General features: G+C 36.6%; 1 protein-coding gene across 1 annotated transcript in view; it reads left to right on the top strand.

Moving 5' to 3' along the window:
* TRIM33 (tripartite motif containing 33) overlaps nt 1–20952 on the top strand; it is a 150831-nt gene that overhangs the window by 118342 nt on the left and 11537 nt on the right. The window contains 5 exon segments of the mRNA XM_010831022.1: nt 3961–4161; nt 13098–13230; nt 15835–15898; nt 18146–18305; nt 19674–20023. Of these exon segments, the coding sequence (XP_010829324.1) occupies nt 3961–4161; nt 13098–13230; nt 15835–15898; nt 18146–18305; nt 19674–20023 (908 nt within the window).

The following is a 20952-nucleotide window of genomic DNA, read 5'->3' on the forward strand; positions in this document are numbered from 1 at the left end:
TCTTTATCCTGAGAAAATATATCAGAAACCTACTGCAAATATTTTGTTTTCTTTTTTAATTGAGATATAGTTGATTTTCAATAGTGTTTCAGGTGTGCAACATAGTGATTCACAATTTTCAAAGATTATACTTCATTTATAGTTATAAAATATTGGTTATATTCTCTGTGCTATACAGTATATCCTTGTAGCTTGTTTATTTTGTATGTCAGTTCAGTTCAGTTCAATCAGTCGTGTTTGACTCTTTGCGATCCCATGGACGCCAGGCTTCCCTGTCCATTACCCAACTCCCGAAACTTGCTCAAACTCTTGTCCATCAAGTTGGTGATGCCATCCAACCTGCTCATCCTCTGTTTTCTCCTTCTCCTGCCTTCAGTCTTTCCCAGCATCAGGGTCTTTTCCAATGAGTCAATTCTGTGCATCGGGTGGCCAAAGTATTGGAGTTTCAGCTTCAGCATCAGTCCTTCCAATGAATATTCAGGACTGATTTTCCTTTAGGATGGACTGGTTTGATGTCCTTGCAGTCCAAGGGACTCTCAAGAGTCTTCTCCAACACCACAGTTCAAAAGCATCAATTCTTTGGTGCTCAGCTTTCTTTATAGTCCAACTCTCACATCCATATATGACTATTGGAAAAACCATAGCTTTTTTTTTTTAAGTTAATTTATTTATTTTAATTGGAGCTAATTACGTTACAGTATTGTAGTGGTTTTTGCCATTCATTGACATGAATCAGCCATGGGTGTACATGTGTCCCCCATCCTGAACCACTCTCCCCGCCTCGCTTCCCATCCCATCCCTCAGGGTCATCCCAGTGCACCGGCCCTGAGTGCCCTGTCTCATGCATCAAACCTGGACTGGCGATCTATTTCACATATGATAATATACGTGTTTCAGTGCTCTTCTCTCAAATCACCCCACCTTCGCCTTCTCCCACAGAGTCCAAAAGTCTGTTCTTTACATCTGTGTCTCTTTTGCTGTCTTGCATATAGAGTCATCGTTAGCATCTTTCTAAATTCCATACATATGCGTTAATATACTGTATTGGTGTTTTTCTTTCTGACTTACTTCACTCTGTATAATAGGCTCCAGTTTCATCCACCTCATTAGAACTGATTCGAATGCATTCTTTTTAATAGCTGAGTAATATTCCATTGTGTATATGTACCGCAACTTCCTTATCTATTTGTCTGCCCTTGGACATCTAGGTTGCTTCCATGCCCTAGCGCTGTAAAAAGTGGTGTGATGTGATTGCTAGAAAGTACATGTGTCTCTTTCAATTCTGGTTTCCTCAGTGTGTATGCCCAGCAGTGGGATTGCTGGGTCATATGGCAGTTCTATTTCCAGTTTTTAAAGGAATCTCCACACTGTTCTGTATAGTGGCTGTACTAGTTTGCATTCCCACAAACAGTGTAAGAGGGTTCCCTTTTCTCTGCACCCTCTCCAGCATTTATTGTTTGTATACTTTTGGACAGCAGCCATTCTGACCGGCGTGAGATGGTACCTCATTGTGGTTTTAATTTGCATTTCTCTGATACTGAATGATGTTTAGCATCTTTTCATGTGTTTGTTAGCCATCTGTATGTCTTTGGAGAAATGTCTGTTTAGTTCTTTGGCCCATTTTTTGATTGGGTTGTTCATTTTCTGGAATTGAGCTGCATGAGCTGCTTGTATATTTTTGAGATGAATCCTTTGCCAGTTGCTTCGTTTGCTATTATTTTCTCCCATTCTCAAGGCTGTCTTTTCACCTTGCTTATAGTTTCCTTTGTTGTGCAAAAGCTTTTAAGTTTAATTAGGTCCCATTTGTTTATTTTTGCTTTTATTTCCATTACTGTGGGAGGTGGGTCATAGAGGATCATGCTGTGATTTATGTCAGAGAGTGTTTTGCTTATGTTGTCCTCTAGGAGTTTTATAGTTTTTGGTCTTATGTTTAGATCTTTAATCCATTTTGAGTTTATTTTTGTGTATGGTGTTAGAAAGTCTTCTAGTTTCATTCTTTTACAAGTAGTTGACCAGTTTTCCTAGCACCACTTGTTAAAGAGATTGTCTTTTCTCCATTGTATATTCTTGCCCCCTTTGTCAAAGATAAGGTGTCCATAGGTGCGTGGATTTATCTCTGGACTTTCTATTTTGTCCCATTGATCTATATTTCTTTGTGCCAGTACCATACTGTCTTAATGACTGTAGCTTTGTAGCATAGTCTGTGAAGTCAGGTAGGTTGATTCCTCCAGTTCCATTCTTCATTCTCAATATGGCTTTGGCTATTCAAGGTTTTTTGCATTTCCATACAAATTGTGAAATTATTTATTCTAGTTCTGTGAAAAATACCATTGGTAGCTTGATAGGGATTGCATTGAATCTGTAGGTTGCTTTGGGTAGTATACTCATTTTCACTATATTGATTCTTCTGATCCATGAACATGGTATATTTCTCCATCTATTGTTGTTATCTTTGATTTCTTTGATCAGTGTTTTATAGTTTTCCGTATATAGGTGTTTTGTTTCTTTAGATAGATTTATTCCTAAGTATTTTATTCTTTTTGATGCAATGGTGAATGGAATTATTTCCTTAATTACTCTTTCTGTTTTCTCATTGTTAGTGTATAGGAATGCAAGGGATTTCTGTGTATTAATTTTATATCCTGCAGCTTTACTATATTCATTGATTAGTTCTAGTAATTTTCTGGTGGTGTCCTTAGGGTTTTGTATGTCAAGGATCATGTTCTCTGCATACAGTGAGAGTTTTACTTCTTCTTTTCCAGTCTGGATTCCTTTTATTTCTTTTTCTTTTCTGATTGCTGTGGCTAAAACTTCTAAAACTATGTTGAATAGTAGTGGTGAGAGTGGGCACCCTTGTCTTGTTCTTGACTTTAGGGGAAATGCTTTCAGTTTTTCACCATTGAGGATAATGTTTGCTGTGGGTTTATCATCTATGGCTTTTATTATATTGAGGTATGTTCCTTCCATACCTGCTTTCTGGAGCGTTTTGATCATAAATGGATGTTGAATTTTGTCAAAGGCTTTTTCTGCATCTATTGAGAATATCATATGGTTTTTATCTTTCAATTTGGTTGATTTGCAAATATTGAAGAATCCTTGCATCCCTGGGATAAAGCCCACTTGGTTGTGATGTGTGATCTTTTTAATATGTTGTTGAATTCTGTTTGCTAGAATTTTGTTAAGGATTTTTGCAACTATGTTCATCAGCGATATTGGCCTGTAGTTTTCTTTTTTTGTGGGATCTTTGTTTGATTTTGGTATTAGGGTGATGGTGGCCTCATAGAATGAGTTTGGCAGTTGACCTTCCTCTACAATTTTCTGGAAGAATTTGAGTAGGATAGGTGTTAGCTCTTCTCTAAATTCTATATGTTATCTTAAATGATCCTCATAAAAACCCTCAGAAAGACGGGTGTCCATTTTCATTTGTCATTTTCCACATTTCTAAATTACCAAGATTGTGATTTTGCCTAAAGTCACACAGAATTAAGAGTTAGGAATTGATAACCATGTTTCCATTTGTAAATTTGTCATTCTTTCTACCATATTAGTTATACAATACACAATTATTTTTATTAAGACAAAAGTGTCAAAGTGAAATATAGATGGAACAGAGGTTCTCTGTGTCTGATGATTGAAAACTTTAGGGATTTCCAGATCATCTATTTTTATATATCTTTGTTCTCAAGTAAAATCATATCACCAGATTGACAGGGTACAATTATTGGCAAGTATTTTTTTTTCCTAAATACTATACAAAAATGGACAGAAAATGAAATGGCTAACTTTGAATTTTATTTTTCCTGCATAAGTTTGAAAGGGCCCATTTCTTTGTCTCTCAGCCACAGGTATCAAACACTGAATTTTTGTATCCTTACTTAACTGAAAATTGTCATCAAGATACCGTTCATATTAGGCTATCCTGGCAGAGCAAGTAATGATAACATCTTCTTTTCCTAACAGCATTCAAACCCAGGGCATGCTGGACCCTTTCCTGTTGTGTCAGTACATAACAACCCAGTCAATCCAACCAGCCCTACTACAGCTACTATGGCGAATGCAAATCGAGGTCCCACCAGCCCATCTGTTACTGCAATAGAATTAATTCCTTCGGTTACCAATCCAGAAAACCTGCCATCGCTGCCAGATATTCCACCTATACAGGTTTGTATTTAAGTTGAATGAGAGATTTAAAACCTATTGTTAATTAGGGAGTTGCGTATATATTTCTGGTTGCTTTTGTATTTTTTTTTAATGCAGCTGCAATATTTGTTTTGAAATTTCAAAAAAAATTGGTCTAAATATTTGAATTTTAAAAATTTACACGTGCTAGACCTAGTACTTCTCAATATTTTAAAGCTACAGGGCGTCAGCTTTGCTTATGTGTCATCTGCCAACAGGCAAACCTAGTGTTTAATGCAGCACTTTTGCTTCATTAGATCCAGAGAGAAGGTTTAGATCCAGAGAGAAGACCCAGGACCAAAATAAATTAAATTTTTGTGAATCTTCTGTTAGGTGCAAAAAAAACTTGTGCAAATAGGTTTGACTGAGAAAGGAGGAGGTTGGAAGGTGTAGATATCAGGCATGTACAGGGGCAGTACTGAGAGAGAAGTAATAGTGAGGAGTAAAAGATGGGCAGGATGGGTCTCTGAGCTGTTGTGTCCCTTTCACCTGTAGCATTATTTCTGAAGAAAAATATTATTTGGTGCCTTCTAAAATTTTATAAATGTATTTGAATTAAAATCATTTTAAAAAATTAAATATAAAACTTGAAGGTTGTATTGAGTCATCTCATGTATAGTATGAGTTATTCAGAGTCAAGGGTCACTGTGGGAGCAAGGAGCAGTGAAATCACTAAAACATTAGGACCTGTGAGACTTCGTGGCTGCAGTTTAGTATTTATGTATTTAGTGGATTTATAGTATAGTTTTAAAGGATGTTTCTATAACTTTAGAATTGTTTCAGAATCACTAACTCATGAATTCTCTTAATGTATTTAGTGGATTTATAGTATAGTTTTAAAGGATGTTTCTATAACTTCAGAATTGTTTCAGAATTGCTAACTTATGAATTCTCTTAATCTGATTGTTTCCCTAGTAATAGGAGAAATCTTTTGGCTAAGTGATTGGTAGGTGTAGTGGTGTTAAGAGTACTGGACTATACAGTGTAGAATTTTGGAATAAATCGATAAAAAATAAAATTTGTAAGTTGTAAGCTTGTAATTTATAAAGTGTTGGTTTAATGCTTGAAATCATCTCATATGATATCTAGTATCCCTATTTCATGAAAGAGAGTGAGAGAGGTTAGTGACTTTCTCAGTCACCCAATAAATGGTAAGTTGCATTTCAAAGCCTAGCACCTGATTACAAATCCATTTCTCTCCCACTGCTATCCATAGAGATAGCGGGGAGACGGTTTGGGATTGTAGGTGTGGAAAAGTAGAATATTGAGGGGCTCTAGGCAACCAGGGATAGTTAGGTACAGTGTTAAAGGAGTCATTCAAGCACTCATTGCATGCTGAAGTGGACGCTGAAGATAAAAAGAAACAAGACTTGTTTCCAATTCTTAAGAAGCTTTCAAAGGTTAGCAACTTTAGAAAGGTTGCTAATGTCAAACTTTACATAATTTTCTAGGGCCACTCTAACAGAGAACAGATGAAGGAAGGAAGGATGCTCCACATTTTTGAAAAGCCTGGGTATCATAAGGCAAATGAGCCCTTACTAGACTTTTCTTGTCACCTTGCGCAAGAGCTTTGAAATCAAGACAAAAGGTTCCAGAATATATCCCCTCCCATCTTTAGTTTTTCTAAGTGGGATAGAAAGAACAGGATCCATGTTTTCTGTCATGAACCTTTTCTTCCTTGCAGACATATGGCGTAACTTCAGGTTATTAAAGTATTGTCTGCTCTAAAAAATTGAGATATAATTCTCGTACCATGAGACCCAACTTTTAAGAAATGGACAGTACAGTCTGTAGTTCTTAGTATATTCACAAGATTGTGCAACCATCACCACTATCTAATTCCAGAACATTTTTGTCACCCTAAAAAAAACTACCCATTTGCAGTCACTCTCCATTTTCCTTTTTCCAGTCCCTGGAAACCACAAATTTATTTTGTTTTTATGAATTTGCCTATTCTGGAGATTTTGTATGTATGAAATTATGCAATATGTGGCCTTTTGTTTCTGGCTTGTTTCACTTAGCATAATGTTTACCAGGTCCATCTATGTTGTAGCATATATCAGTACTTAATTCCTTCTTTTGTCTGAATATTCTGTTCTCTGAATATACCAAATTTGTTCATCTATCCATCAGTTGATGGACATTTGAGTTTCTACTTCTTGACTCTTGGGAGTAATGCTGCTGTGAGCATGTGTGTGTAAGTTTTTGTGAACATAGATTATCAGTTTTCTAAATTTCTGGGAGTAGAATTCAGGGTCATAGATGTTTCTGAGGAACTACCCAACTCTTCACAGTGGCTGCACCGTTTTATATTCTCACCAGTGTCCGTGTGTGAGGATTTTAGTTATTCCACATCTGTGCCGATACTCTGGGCTTCCCTTGTGGCTCAGATGGTAAAGAATCTGCCTGTAATGCAGAAGCCCCGGGTTTGATCCCTGGGTCAGGAAAATCCAGGAAATGGCAACCCAATCCAGTATTCTTGCCTGGAGAATTCTATGGACAGAGGAGCCTGGTGGGCTACAGTCCATAGGGTTGCAGAGAGTCGGACGTGACTGAGCAGCTAACATGCTTCCTTTGCAAATACTCATTGAGGCCTGTTTTTAAAGCAGTTTGAGGTGGTTACCACAGAAGTACAACCAAAAATAGAAGGGGAAGTAAACCTATAGTCTCTTGAAGAATTGCATACTTTTTCTCCTAGCCTGTAGTTTTCTATGGTATAGTGAAAAAGAAATGTGGGGGGAGGTTACACAGGAAGCAGACAAGGGAGCATTAACTATGCAATGCAGACAGGAAATAAATACAAAGCAATTTCAGGTATTCGTTGATATATCTTAATACTGGTCATTCCAGCTATCCAGTATAGAGTAGAAGTTGATTTAAATAGACTTCTCTCAAGTTGAATTATTTTTTTATTTGACTTTACTGTTCATCTCCAGAAGAATTGTAATATGTGTTAGTAATTTTGACTTTGAGGGAATATATGATGAACCTGCATTCTTTTTGAATAGTTAAGTGAATATTAGATTGTGTTCAGATTAGATTTATTAAACAATAGATGTGTTAAATTATTTATTATTAGGTTATTAAACAATAGTGTTAAATTCTTTGTAAACAGTTTTCCATACTTGACATAGTAACTTAATTTATTTGGATACTACACTGGATAATATGAAGTCTTGGGAAAACCATATGTGTCTTTCTGATATTTATATGTAAATTTAAATGTTATAGAATACCCATTCTGTACTGTGTTCCTGATAGTGGCTGTCTTCCATCTTTACCAGTGTGATAGGTAAAAATGATGTTTGTTGATTTCATGTATAGTTCTTTAATTTGTGTGAGTTTTTATCTTTTTTTAGGTTCATTGATGCTTAAAAAATGTTTATTGATTCATTAATGGCTGCACTGGGTCTTCTTTGCTGCATGGGCTTTGTCTGGTTGTGGAGAGCGGGGGCTACTCTCTAGTTGTGGTGCTTGGGCTTCTCATTGCAGTGGCTTCTCATTGAAGAGCACAGGCTCTAGGGCACGAGGGCACACAGGGTATAGAGCGTGGGCTCAGTAGTTATGGCACATGGGCTTAGTTGCCCTCTGGCATGTGGTATCTCCTTGGATCAAGAATCAAACCCTTGTCCATTGCATTGGCAGGCAGATTCTCACCAGCGAGGTCCAGTTCATTGATTATTTACATTCCTTTGTAGATTGTCTTTTTCCTTTGAATTCTTAGAAACTATTTATATAGCACATACCTGTTCCATGCCGTTATTCAAGGACACTTAACTAACATTGGTTTAATAAATATGTGAATTAATATTTTTCCAGTTAGACTTCTGACTATAGTTATAGTGATTCAATCCATGCTTGATGAAACATCGAGATAAATACTTGCACTGGCTGGTGGCATCAGAGAAGCCCTTTTATGTACTTGCAGTTTGCCTCTTCCTAATATTTTCACTCTTCTCTAGGGTGACTCTAGGGTTGTCACTTGGGCCAGAGATACAGACTGTAGGTGGGAGAGTATAAAAGGAGTGGCAATAGAAATAGGTAACATGGAACTTTCATGTCTGTTTTGAATCATCCTATCTGCTCCTTTATGTTTAGGTGAGATATATATAGCTCAACTTCTGTCTGTGGCCCTTATTGGGAACTGTTCTTCCTCACAATTCTCTAGGTAACTTTAGTTACAGCTAGGGATTTTCCTGTAGTTACAGCTTAACAAGTGAATCCTTGGCCAATAGCTGTGACCATTGAGCAGGCACAACTCTTCATATCTCTTAATCATCCCTCTAGCTAGCCCACAGCATGCTCTCACTTTCTACCTTTTATGTCTGTGACATTGGTTTTTAAAGGGCTTTATGAGAAAGGCCTGTTTACCTTTTTTTTTAATTAAGGTATGATTGACTTAGTTTCAGTTGTACAACATAGTAATTTAATATTTGTATACATTGCAAAATGATTACTGCAGTATTTCTAGTTAACATCAGTCACTATACATAAAAATTGTGTGTGTGTGAGAGGAGGACTTTGAAAGTTGCTAAGAAAGTAAATCTTCAGATATATGCTGCTGCTAAGTCGCTTCAGTCGTGTCCGACTCTGTGCGACCCCATAGACGGCAGCCCACCAGGCTCCCCCGTCCCTGGGATTCTCCAGGCAAGAACACTGGAGTGGGTTGCCATTTCCTTCTCCAACACATGAAAGTGAAAAGTGAAAGTGAAGTCGCTCAGTTGTGTCCGACTCCTAGCGACCCCATGGACTGCAGCCTACCAGGCTCCTCCGTCCATGGGATTTTCCAAGGCAAGAGTACTGGAGTGGGTCGCCATTGCCTTCTCCTCAGATATATAATAAAGTGTTAATAATAGTCACCATGCTGTACATTACCTCCCCATGATTTGTTTTATAAGCGGAAGTTTGTACTTTTTGATCCTTTTCACCCACTTACCACCACCTCTGCCAACCACAAATCTATCTGTATTTTATAAGCTTGATTCTGGTTTTGTTTGTTTTTAAATTCCACATATTACTGAGACCATATGGTATTTGTCTGATTTATTTCACTTAGCTTAATGCCTTCAGGTCCATTCATATTGTCACATGTGACAAGATTTCCTTTTTATGGCTAATATTTATTCCATTGTGTATATGCATATGTCACACAATTTTATTCATTTATCTATAGCTTTATTTCTTCATCTATTGATGGACACTTAGGTTGTTTTTATATCTTAGTTATAAGTAACGTTGCAGTGAACATGGGGGCACATTTATATTTTCAAATTTGTGTTTTGGGTGACTTCCATGGTGGTCCAGAGTTTAAGACTCCATGTTTCTACAGAGGGCACAGATTTGGTCCTGTTTGGGGAACTAAGATCCTGCATGCCTTGATGTGGCCAAAAAATTAAATTAGAAAAATATTAGTGTTTTTTGTTTTCCTCATGTAAATACCCAGAAGTGAAATTGCTGAATCATGTGATAGTTCTGTTTTTAACTTTTAAAGAAACTTTATAGTGTTTTCCATAGTGGATGTACCAATTTACACTCTCACGACAGTTCACAAGGGTTCCCTTTTCTCTACATCCTTACCAGCACTTGTTATCTCTTTTCTTTTTGATAATAGTCGTTCTAACTAGGGTGAAGTGATAGCTCATTGTGGTTTTGATTTGCATTTCCCTGAGGATTGGTGATGTTGAGCACCTTTGCATGTACCTGTTGGCTGTCTCTATGCCTTCTTTGGGAAAATGTCTATTCAGATTCTCTGCCCAATTTTTAATTGGATTTGGGGGAGTTGCATGTAGGATCTTAGTTCCCTGATCAAGAATCAAATCCACATCCCCTTGCCATGGAAGCACAGAGTCTTAATCACTGGACTGCCAGGGAAGTCCCTAGATTGTTTAGTTTTTTTACTGTTCAGTTGTGTGAGTTCTTTATGTAGTTTGGATATGAACCCTTTATCAGATATATGATTTATGGATATTTTCCTCCTTCAGTATGTTTCTTTTTCATTTTGTTGATGATTTCCTTCGTTGTGCAGGACCTATTTAGTTTGAATGTAGTCCCACTTGTTTCATTTTGCTTTTGGAATGAGATCCAAAAAATCATTGCCACAATCAGTGTCCAGGAGCTTATTACTGCCTGTGTTTTCTTCTAGGTCTTACATTCAGGTCTTTGAGTGATCCACTTTGAGTTGGTTTCTGTGTATGGTATAAGATAGTAGTCTAGTTTTATTCTTTTGCATGTGGCTGTCCAGTTTTCCCAGCACTGTTTATTGAAGAGACTATCCTTTCCTTGTTGTATATTCTTGGTTCCTTTGTCTTATATTAATTGACCATATATGTAGAAGTTTATTTCTGGCATCTTTATTCTTTTCCATTGATCTGTATGTCTGGTTTTATGCCAGTATCATACTGTTTTAATTACTGTGGCTTTGAAATTCTGGCCTATGATGCCTCCAACTTTCTTCTTTCCCAAGATTGCTTTGGCTATTCGTGTTTTTTTGTGGTTCCAAAGAAGTTGTAGGATTGTTTGTTCTGTTTCTGTGAAAACTGCCATTGGAATTTTGATAGGGATTGCATTGCATTTGAAGATTGCTTTAGTTATTATGAACATTTTAACAGTATTAATCTTCCAGTCCACAAGCCCAGAGTATCTTCCCATTTGTTTGTGTCTTACAGTTTCTTTTATCAATGTTGTACAGTTTTCAGTGTATATATCTTTGACCTCCTGGTTAAATTTATTCCTAGGTGGTTATTCTTTTTCATGTGATTTTATTTTTTAAGTACTCTTAAAAATTATATTTATTCATTTTTTCATTTTTGGTTGTGCTTAGGTTTTAGTTGCAGTGGGTGGGGTGCTACTCTCTGTTGCAGTAAATGGGCTTCTCGTTAAAGGTGGCTTCTCTTTGTGGAGCACAGACTCTTATTTATTTGGCCATGCCGCACGGCTTGCAGGGTCTTATTTCTCTGACAGGAAATTGATCTTGGGCCTGACAGTGAAAGCCTGGCATCCTAACCACTAGCCAATCCAAGGAACTCCCCTGGGATTGTTTTCTTAAATTCTTATTCTGATAGAACATCATTAGTGTACAGAAACGCAACAGATTTTCATATATTGATTTTTGTGTCTTGCAACTTTACTGAATTCATTTATTCTTACAGGTTTTGGGTGAAGTCTTTAGGATTTTCTATATATAATGCCATGTCATCTGCAGATAGTGACAGTTTTACTTCTTCTTTTTCTTGCCTAATTACTCTGGCTAGGACTTCTAATACTGTGTTGAATAGTAGTGGTGAGAGTAGTCATCCTTGTCTGTTCCGGATCTTACAGGAGAAGCTTTCACTTCAGCTTTTCACTGTTAGGTATGATGTTAACTGTGAGTTTATCGTAAATGGCCTTTCTTATCTTGAGGTACCTTCCTTCCACTTTGTTGATAGGTTCAGCTTGTTTTTATGATGAAAGCTATTTACTTTAGGAGAGTCCTTTCTTGCCTGTAGTATGTTGTGAGCTGCTTTATTCTGATCATTGTTATGTCAGTCCAATTCTACCTTGGTTTATATTTGTAGTTTTTCTTCAAGATTTGATGCCACTCTTTCCTATTTTATAGCCTTGAAAATCAGTGTGATTTTGAGGGGGAAAGGAGAGTGAGAAGTAAATGTACCGATATGTCTTCAGTTTTCGGGGTTTTTTTTTTTTTGGAAGACTTATTTTTTGGCCATGGTGGGTCCTCGTTGCTGCACACGGGCTTTCTCTAGTTGTGGTGGAGGGAACTACTCTCTGGTGTGCGTGGGCCTCTATTGCAGTGGCTTCTCTTGTTGTGGAGCACGGGTTCCAGGTGCACAGGCTTCAGTCATTGTGTTGCGTGGGCTCAGTATTTGCAGCTTAGGAGCTCTGGAGCACTGGCTCAGTAGTTGTGGCACATGGTCTTAGGTACTCCACAACATGTGGGATCTTCCTGGACCAGGGTTTGAACTGTCGTTCCTTACATTGCAAGGCGACTTCTTAACCACCAGGCCCCAGTTTCCTGTTTTGAATCAGAAGTAGATTTGCCTAAAAAGTATATCTGCCTCTAGTAAGAGAGTAGATTAAAAGAGGCAGGTGTAGGTAAAAGTAGATCAGTAGATAAGCAAGAAGATCAAGAAGGTGAGCAATTATTTAATTAAGAATAATTTGACCGTTTCTGATATGGAATAGTATAAAATTTTTCTTAAGATAATTTCCATAGTTAAATATTTTTTGCTACTGTTTATTTTTCTACATGAATATTTTTCCATCTCATCAGCACAGTTCTCCCCTGTGAGTGGGATGTTTAAAGACAGGGAGCTGATGTTCAGATTGGGAGCTAGCCCACAGTCACAGCGCCAGGTCCTCTGGCTTTTAACTTCCTGCATCTGGTGTGCTAAAAGGGCTTAGTTTTTCTGTTGAGTGCCTCCTTTTTTGTGTGTAATAAGGGACCTTATACCTCAAGATAAAGGCTTTCTGTTGAGTAATAGACTTTTCAGAACTTTAAAATTAGATACAGATGTGGTTAGGTATCTGTTTAAGTTGAATTATTTTGGCACGACCATGGATGTTGAAATAAAGTTAGGGGGATGTTAGGGACAAAGATGCTGAAAACAGGATCCTACATCAGCCTTGAGAAAAGGCAAAAGAGTAAGGGTGTATCAGAACTATTTTCATAGTAAAACACAAGGGATATATAGTGGGTTATTGGGCTTTGTCTGGACCTGCCAGGTATTTATTGAATCATTTTAATTATAGCTATATTTGCATAAACTATATTGTGTGGGTCCTCAGGAGGATAAGGAAGCAACAATTAAGCTGAGTTTGATATAGCATAATCTGTTTTAGTAAACTGAGTATAAATGATTATATTAATAAGTTATCTGCTTTAATCAAAGCAAATTTATCTTTTTGTTCTTTTTCTTTAGTTGGAAGATGCTGGTTCAAGTAGTTTAGATAATCTACTAAGTAGATACATCTCAGGCAGTCACCTACCCCCACAGCCCACAAGCACCATGAATCCCTCCCCAGGACCCTCTGCCCTATCTCCAGGATCATCAGGTAAAGTCAGTTGAGGTACCGCCTCATTTCTGTAACATCTTAAAAAAGTATCTCTCAGTGTATGTATTAGGATTCTCCAGAGAAACAGAACCAATAGTAGAAGGGTGTATGTGTCGGGGGAGAGAGGAGACAGAGGTTAAGGAATTAATTGGCTTATGTGATTGTCAGGGCTGGCAAGTCTAAAATCTGCTGGGCTTTTCAGGAGAGTGGAAACCCAGGGAAGAGTTGATGCCAGTCTTGAGTTGAGGCAAAATTCCTTCTTGCTCTAGGGAACTCAGTCTTTTAAGGTCTTCAACTGATTAGAGACCCACCTTCATTATGTTTTACTCAATATCTACTGATTTAAATGTCAGTAACATCTATCATGTTGATGCAAAAGTAATTGCGGTTTTGGACCTTGACTTTAAATCATTATAGCTAGGCTCAAATGCATCTTTATTAATCAAAATAGGAACCATTACAATCAGCACATTTTTGCCAATAAGAAATAAGTTTGTTTATTCCTGTAGCATAAAAATCCTGCTTCAGGATTCGACGAACTCTTGGAAAGCATTTTCTGCATCCTACTGGTTGTGGAAGCATTTTTCCTGCAAAAAGTTGTTGAGATGCCTGCAGAAGTGGTAGTTGGTTGGTGAAAAGTCACTTAAATATGGTGGATAAAGCAAAACTTTGTAGCCCAATTTGTTCCAACTTTTGAAGCAGTGGTTGTCTGACATGCGGTCAGGTTTATGGAGAAGAATTGGGCTCTTTTTGTTGACCGATGCTGGCTGAGGTATGGCAGTTTTTGGTGAGTATACTTCTGAGATGTAATGGTTTTGCCTGTAGTGGATCAGACAGGCAGCAGACCACCAAACAGAGACCATAACCTTTTTTTTGGCTCAAGTTTGGCTTTGGGAAGTGCTTTTGAGCTTCAGTTACTGACCTGGTCATCACCAGTTGTTGTCTAAAATCCACTTTTCATCGACATCACAATCCAATGGAGAAATGATTGGTGGTGTTGCGTAGAATAAGAGGAAACGGCACTTCAAAATGATGATTTTTTTTGATTTCTGGTCAGCTCATGAAGCACCTACTGATCAAGCTTATTCACCTTTCCAACTTGCTTCAAATGCTGAATGACTGTAGAATGGTCGATGTTGAGTTCTTTGGCAACTTCTTGTGTAGTTGGAAGAGGATCAGCTTCGATGATGACTCTCAGCTGGTCGTTATCAACTTCCAATGGCCAGCCGCTATACTCCTCATGTTCAAGGTTCTTGTCTCCTTTGCAAAACTTCTTGAACCACCACTGCACTGTGTGTGTTATCAATTCCTGGGCCAGATGTGTTGCTGATGTTGCGAGTTGTCCCTGCTGCTTTACGACCCATTTTGAACTTAAATAAGAAAATCAAAGATGAGATTGCTTTTTGTCTAACATCATTTCCCTAGTCTAAAATATAAAATAAACAGCAAGTAATAAGTCATTAGCAAAAAAAAGTGAGAAATGTGCATTAAAATGATGTATAACATAACCACATTTATTTAGAATGTATTCCAGTATCAAATGGCAAATCTAAACAATGCAAAAACCAAAATTACATTTGCACCAACCTAATAAATACCTTTCCACAAAGAACGGGGTACCATATTCTAGCCAAGTTGAGACATAAACTTAATCATTATAATAATATTTTTCCTTGATTGCTCTAATTATTTTTCTTCAAATGTTGTTGGCAGTCTAAAGTGAATTGAAATAATATGTATCTGTGGTGTACACTCTTTAGAACTCTGATGTTCCCCTCCTTCAACCTCCAGCTGTATTTATGTTTTTTGCTGGATTTGTAGATGTATTTACTCTCCGTGTCTTCTATTTTACAACACAGGTTGTCAATTGAAGAATTCTTTGGTTTCAACTCAAGTTTAAAACACTTTGTTAAATAATGAAAAAATTGAAAATTTGTTCAAAAAGCAAGAAATGAGAAAGGGCAAGTGAATTTTCAATTTGAAGTTCAATTTTCAGTGGCCAGTCAAGTCCATGAGATAGAGACCTCTTCCAAAGTCCCAGTTTTATTAACCCTATGACATGAATGAATTATTAAAGCAGCTCGAAATAGATGGACACTGTGGAAGTGGTTATGGAATGTATTTTTCATGTTTCTTACTGAAACATACCACCTCATTATTTCTAGAGTTAGAACAGTTCAGACTTAGTGATGCATCTCATGAAAAATCCACATTTAATACATTTTTTGATTAATACTATTTTTGAGGTTTAATGAATGCATTCCAGGACTTTAAAAGAATAATTAATAGGCATCTAAGTAGGGTATTTATCAAATGACTTTGGGTGGGATGGCAAATAGCTTTCTCTTGATATGGTAGTTTCCACTGATTGAATAGTGTTGCTCTGAGAGGATTCTGAGAATGCTTTCTGGGCTCAGCTGAGAGAATCTGATTGACAGTTGCCAATGATTAGACATGAAATCCTTGACTTAGAGACTAAGACTAGGTCTGATTTCCAAGAATTGCTGAATTGCTTTATAATAATACTTGAATTCTGTAGTGGGTAGGTAGAATTCTGAATTTTCTTACCTGCATAGATATTCATTTTGACTTATTAATTTTCAGGTTTATCCAATTCTCACACACCTGTGAGACCCCCTAGTACTTCTAGTACTGGTAGTCGAGGCAGGTGAGTATTACATTAATAGCTTTTTTATTTTTATTAAGAAAAATCAAATATGTACTTTGAAAAATAGACTATTGTAATGAACTCCCATATACTTTTCAGCCATCTTCAACAATGATCAAGTTATGGCCAGTCTTTATTTATTCTATACTCCCACCCATTCCCCAGTCTAAATTTATTTTAAATAAATTTCAGACATTTTGTCATTTTATTTGAAACTGTTTCTCTATATATCACTTACAAGGTAAGGATTTAAAAGTTTTATAACCATTGAACCATTATACACCTAAAAAATATTTGGTAGCTAATTTTAATCAGTAGAGCTCTAGTTAATGTTCATATTTCCCAGTTTTTCTCATAAATGTTTTAAAAAATGATTTTTATTTAATCAGATTCAGATAGGCCCTATACATTGCCATCAACATGTATGTTGAGGTCAAACTCATTGTATTTATTGAAGAAAAATGTATTGTTTTTCTTACAGAGTTTTCCTCATTTTCCCATCTTTTCATGTAAAAACTACCTTTTGTTTTTTTCTCTGTATTGCTATTTAGGTCAGGAGGTTTGATTAGATTCAGGTTTGATTTGAGGCGAAGGGATGGGGATAATACTTCACCGTGGTAATGTGTACTGTCAGGGTCACAAAATGGAGATTTTTTTATGACAGCAACCAGTGATTGTCAGTGCTTTTTTTTCCCCTGGCTTGAAAATGATATTTTAGTTACTGTATACCACCTTCTTTGAATACTTCTGTAAAGAAAAATTTTCTGCCAACTATTTGATTATTGGAAAAGCAGAATAAATTGATTCTCTCTTTATTTGCCTATTTTAGTAATAATGAGTTGATTCCCAGCACCCTCCAACAGTGACCAATGAATATTAACTTTATGAGTTCATATATTTAAACATATTTTATATATTTTAATATTTTAGATGTTATTTTTATTGATGATTACAGTGTTCCATTTGGCCTGTCCGAACTTTTTCTTAGTTATTTTGCTATAATCCCAGTAGTCATTTAAACATTCTTGTTTCCTGTTGTGAAATGATGTCACATGTTCATCAGACAAATAGCTGATCTCAGGCCTGAGGCAAGAAATGTATAAGGAATCCTGGTCATATTAGTGGGGAAATAGTGCTTTGAGACAAACTTGTGGGTTCTAGGGGCTACTGAATTCACTGCTACTGAATTATTCATGGTTTCTTTTACTTTTTTGGTGAATGGAGAGCTAAGATATTATAGTGTGGGAAGAGAGAGAATGTATTGTGCTGAAGGTTAACATAATAAATGTTGACTGATTTTTCTGTTTTTAATTTGAATAATTTAGTGCAAAGTAAGGATTTTATTTAAGATACATTGAATCTTTTATTTATATGTAAATGCATTTGGAAGACTAATTCTTTGTTTTTAAATTACACTTTAAATAATCAGTACTTTTAGTAGAAAAGTACAAATTGAGTGAAAAGGGTTTTCATTTTTGTCAGTGATACAGTCTTAAAGTTTATTCACTTCTCTTGCCCGTGGTTTGCTTTATGATCTAGATAGAGCCGATTAGTCACGTATCTGTCCCTCTTAGCCTTTGGTTGTTGTTCAGTCACTAAGTCGTGTCTGACTCTTTGCAACCTCATGGACTGTAGCATGCTAGGCTCCTCTGTTCTCCACTATCTCCTGGAGTTTGCTCAAATTCATATCCATTGAATTGGTGATGCTATTGAACTGTCTCATCCTCTTCTGTCCTCTTCTCCTTTTGCCTTCAGTCTTTCCCAGCATCAGGGTCTTTTCCAGTGAGTCTGCTCTTCACATTAATTCACATTAGGACTCAAAAGCTGAAATAGTGATTCCCTTGAAGGGCATTTCATGGACCACTGTTACTGATGTTTTTAGATCTTTGGAGATAGAGAACAATTTAAACTTCTATTATATTTAGAGAAGCAGTCCCTATACTAGTAGCCTAGGGAAATGATCATTTACTAGATCCCCTAAATGATGTAGTGTAGGTTCCTCAGACGATAAAATGTTTAGGGTCTTCCGAAAGATTGATAAACATTTTTTAAAATTTGAAGCTATGAGTTTATAATACACTCCTCTTAACCATATTATTAAGTATCCTTATCTGCTGTGAGCTTAACAAATTGTTTTTACTTTAATGAACATTTCATATAACTTAATGAACTTTTCATATAATTGTTTCATATAAATGTACACCATGCAGTCAAACATATGTGACCTTTATTTGTTGTTTTTGTTAGCTGTGGGTCATCAGGAAGAACTGCTGAGAAGACCAATCTTAGTTTTAAGTCTGATCAAGTGAAGGTCAAGCAAGAACCTGGCACTGAAGATGAAATATGTAGCTTTTCAGGAGCTGTGAAACAGGAAAAGACTGAGGATGGCAGACGGAGTGCCTGCATGGTAAGGTTCCAGTGGAACCGTTCAGTGATGTAAGGAGGTCACTTCACTAATTATTTCATCTCTGCGTGTGTAAGTCTGGATACTGATCCTGTGGACCTGTATTCATTTCTAAATTTTTTTGCCTGGTATAAGCCAAATATCTCTTTCTCTAACTGATCTTTTTCCATCTAAGTGTCAACTGTAATTGATCAGAAAAGACTTGTATTAAGGACTCCTTTCAAGCTATCTTTTGGTTTGTAATTTGTTATGTAATTTTGCCATGATTCTAAATTGGGCTCTAGTTTTTTCTAAATTTATTAATCATTTCATTAGTCACATTGAGTCTCAAGCCACAAAAATCCTTGGCCATTTTCCTGGACCAGTGAGTTCAGGGTTAAGACTGCTGACATGAAAGAAGTTTAATGCTCAAAGAGTTTTGTAATGAGAAGATTGCCTTTGGCCTATGAATTATAACGGTTAATAATTTTTAATCAGTTTTTAACCAGTTTAACAATTATTAACCAATTCCTCAGCTGGAACATTTTATAAAATTTATAATACAGAATGAAGGCAGGCCCAAGTCTCTCTTCATTTAGAAATTTTGATCTTGGTTCTTTTCTTCCTACTTACAATTTATGTGTAATTTTCTACATGGTTGGCACATAGAAATTTCAACTCTGTAGATTTAGAGAGTACTGTTATCTCTTCATTCAGAATTTGGTTTGGAAAGTTCCCCTGAAAAACAGTGCAAAAAGGTGGTGAAAGATTTTACATTGTCACAGTCTTTCTATATTAGTAGGATGATAAGTGGGCAGAAGAATAGTTCAAAATTCTTTTCAAAAGCTATGTGACAAGGAAGGACCTATCATGTAGGGAAGCACAGTGAACTGTATTCAGTATCTTGTAATAACCCATTAAAAAAACTCTGAAAAAAAGTACATATATAACTGAATCACTTTGCTGTATACCTGAAACCAAAAACATTGTAGATTAACTATACTTTAATTAAAAGTAATGGTTAAAAAAAATAAAGCCAATAGAAAGGGGGGAAAATCTGTGCAACAGAGTTCATATAGCCAGCTGTCTATAGGAGAATACCCCTATACTTACTTCCCAATTGACATGCTTAACAGTTTAATTCCTTTATTATCAAGTGAACCAATAGTATAGAGACTGCTCCCTAAAATCCTTTATGAACATGCCAAAGTAATTTTGGGGTTATTTTCATTTTTCATATTACTGATATGATTTCAAGCAATTTTACAATAAATTCCAAAATAATTAAGCTATGTCAGTATATCATGTTGTAAATACACCCACAGTAGTACACACAATGCATGCCATAAGGATTAAATGATTCTTCAAGAATTTGTCCTTGCTTTGTTTTAGTTGAGCAGTCCTGAGAGTAGCTTGACACCACCTCTTTCAACCAACCTGCATCTAGAGAGTGAGTTGGATACATTAACAAGCCTGGAAAACCACGTGAAAACTGAACCTGCAGATATGAATGAAAGCTGCAAACAGTCAGGGCTCAACAGCCTTGTTAATGGAAAGTCCCCAGTTCGAAGCCTCATGCACAGGTCGGCAAGGATTGGAGGAGATGGCAGCAGCAAAGATGATGACCCAAATGAAGATTGGTGTGCTGTCTGCCAAAATGGAGGAGATCTCTTGTGCTGTGAAAAATGTCCAAAGGTCTTTCATCTAACTTGTCATGTTCCAACACTTCTTAGCTTTCCAAGGTACAAGTGATAACTGATTTTTTTGTTGTTGTTGTTTTTTATGAGCTAAAAAAATAAAGTTATTCTGGACAGATGGCCTCCTTAACCAATGCCTAGTATTTATATAAAACAGGGAGCCTGTTACTCCATTGTGTGAAGTGAAGTGAAAGTTGTTCAGTTGTGTCCAACTCTTTGCCACCCCATGGACTGTAGCCTGCCAGGCTCCTGTGTCAGTGAATTCTCCAGGCAAGAATTCTGGAGTGGGTAGCAATTCCCTTCTCTAGGGGATCTTCCCAACCCAGGGATTGGACCCAGGTCTCCTATATTGCACACGGATTCTTTACCACCTGAGTCAACAGGGAAGCCCATTACTCCATTACATTCTAGAGAAATTAACAGGTGAATGAAGAAATGTCCAAGATCTAAGTTATGCATTAGTGATAAAAAATAGACTATTTATTCACCTTCAGTGATACTTCATATAAGCAAATTAGATGAACCTCTAAATTATGAGGAGCGGTGGACTAGAGTATTGAGAAACTTAGTTGAAGATAATTTCTTAATCTGTTGCCATCATTTTTGATAAGGTCTATAATAATGAATAGTATTCAGTTTTAGGCAACTCTATTGGCTCTTACCAAAACCTACTTTTTTAATGTTTGAAAGCTCTTGGAAGACATTTTAAAGAAAAAAATACTTTGTGAAAACACCTTTAATGTCAAGTTTTTTTTGAAGAATAGCTTCATCTTCACTACTGGAAGCATTTCATTAGTAGTGCCTGCCTGAGGCACCACGTGCAAAGTTCTCAAATTTTTTCCTTGATCCTCTAGTTGAAATGTCTTTTAGTCATTAACTTTAGAGTGGAGAGTTACTGAGATCCTTATTCAGAAGAGAATAGCATGGGGGTAAAGATAAATAAAGATTTGGGCAGCATATGAGCACTGTCCCTG

The sequence above is a fragment of the Bison bison genome, unplaced genomic scaffold (genome assembly GCF_000754665.1).
Source record: "Bison bison bison isolate TAMUID 2011002044 unplaced genomic scaffold, Bison_UMD1.0 scf7180017864519, whole genome shotgun sequence".
Lineage (NCBI taxonomy): Eukaryota > Metazoa > Chordata > Mammalia > Artiodactyla > Bovidae > Bison > Bison bison.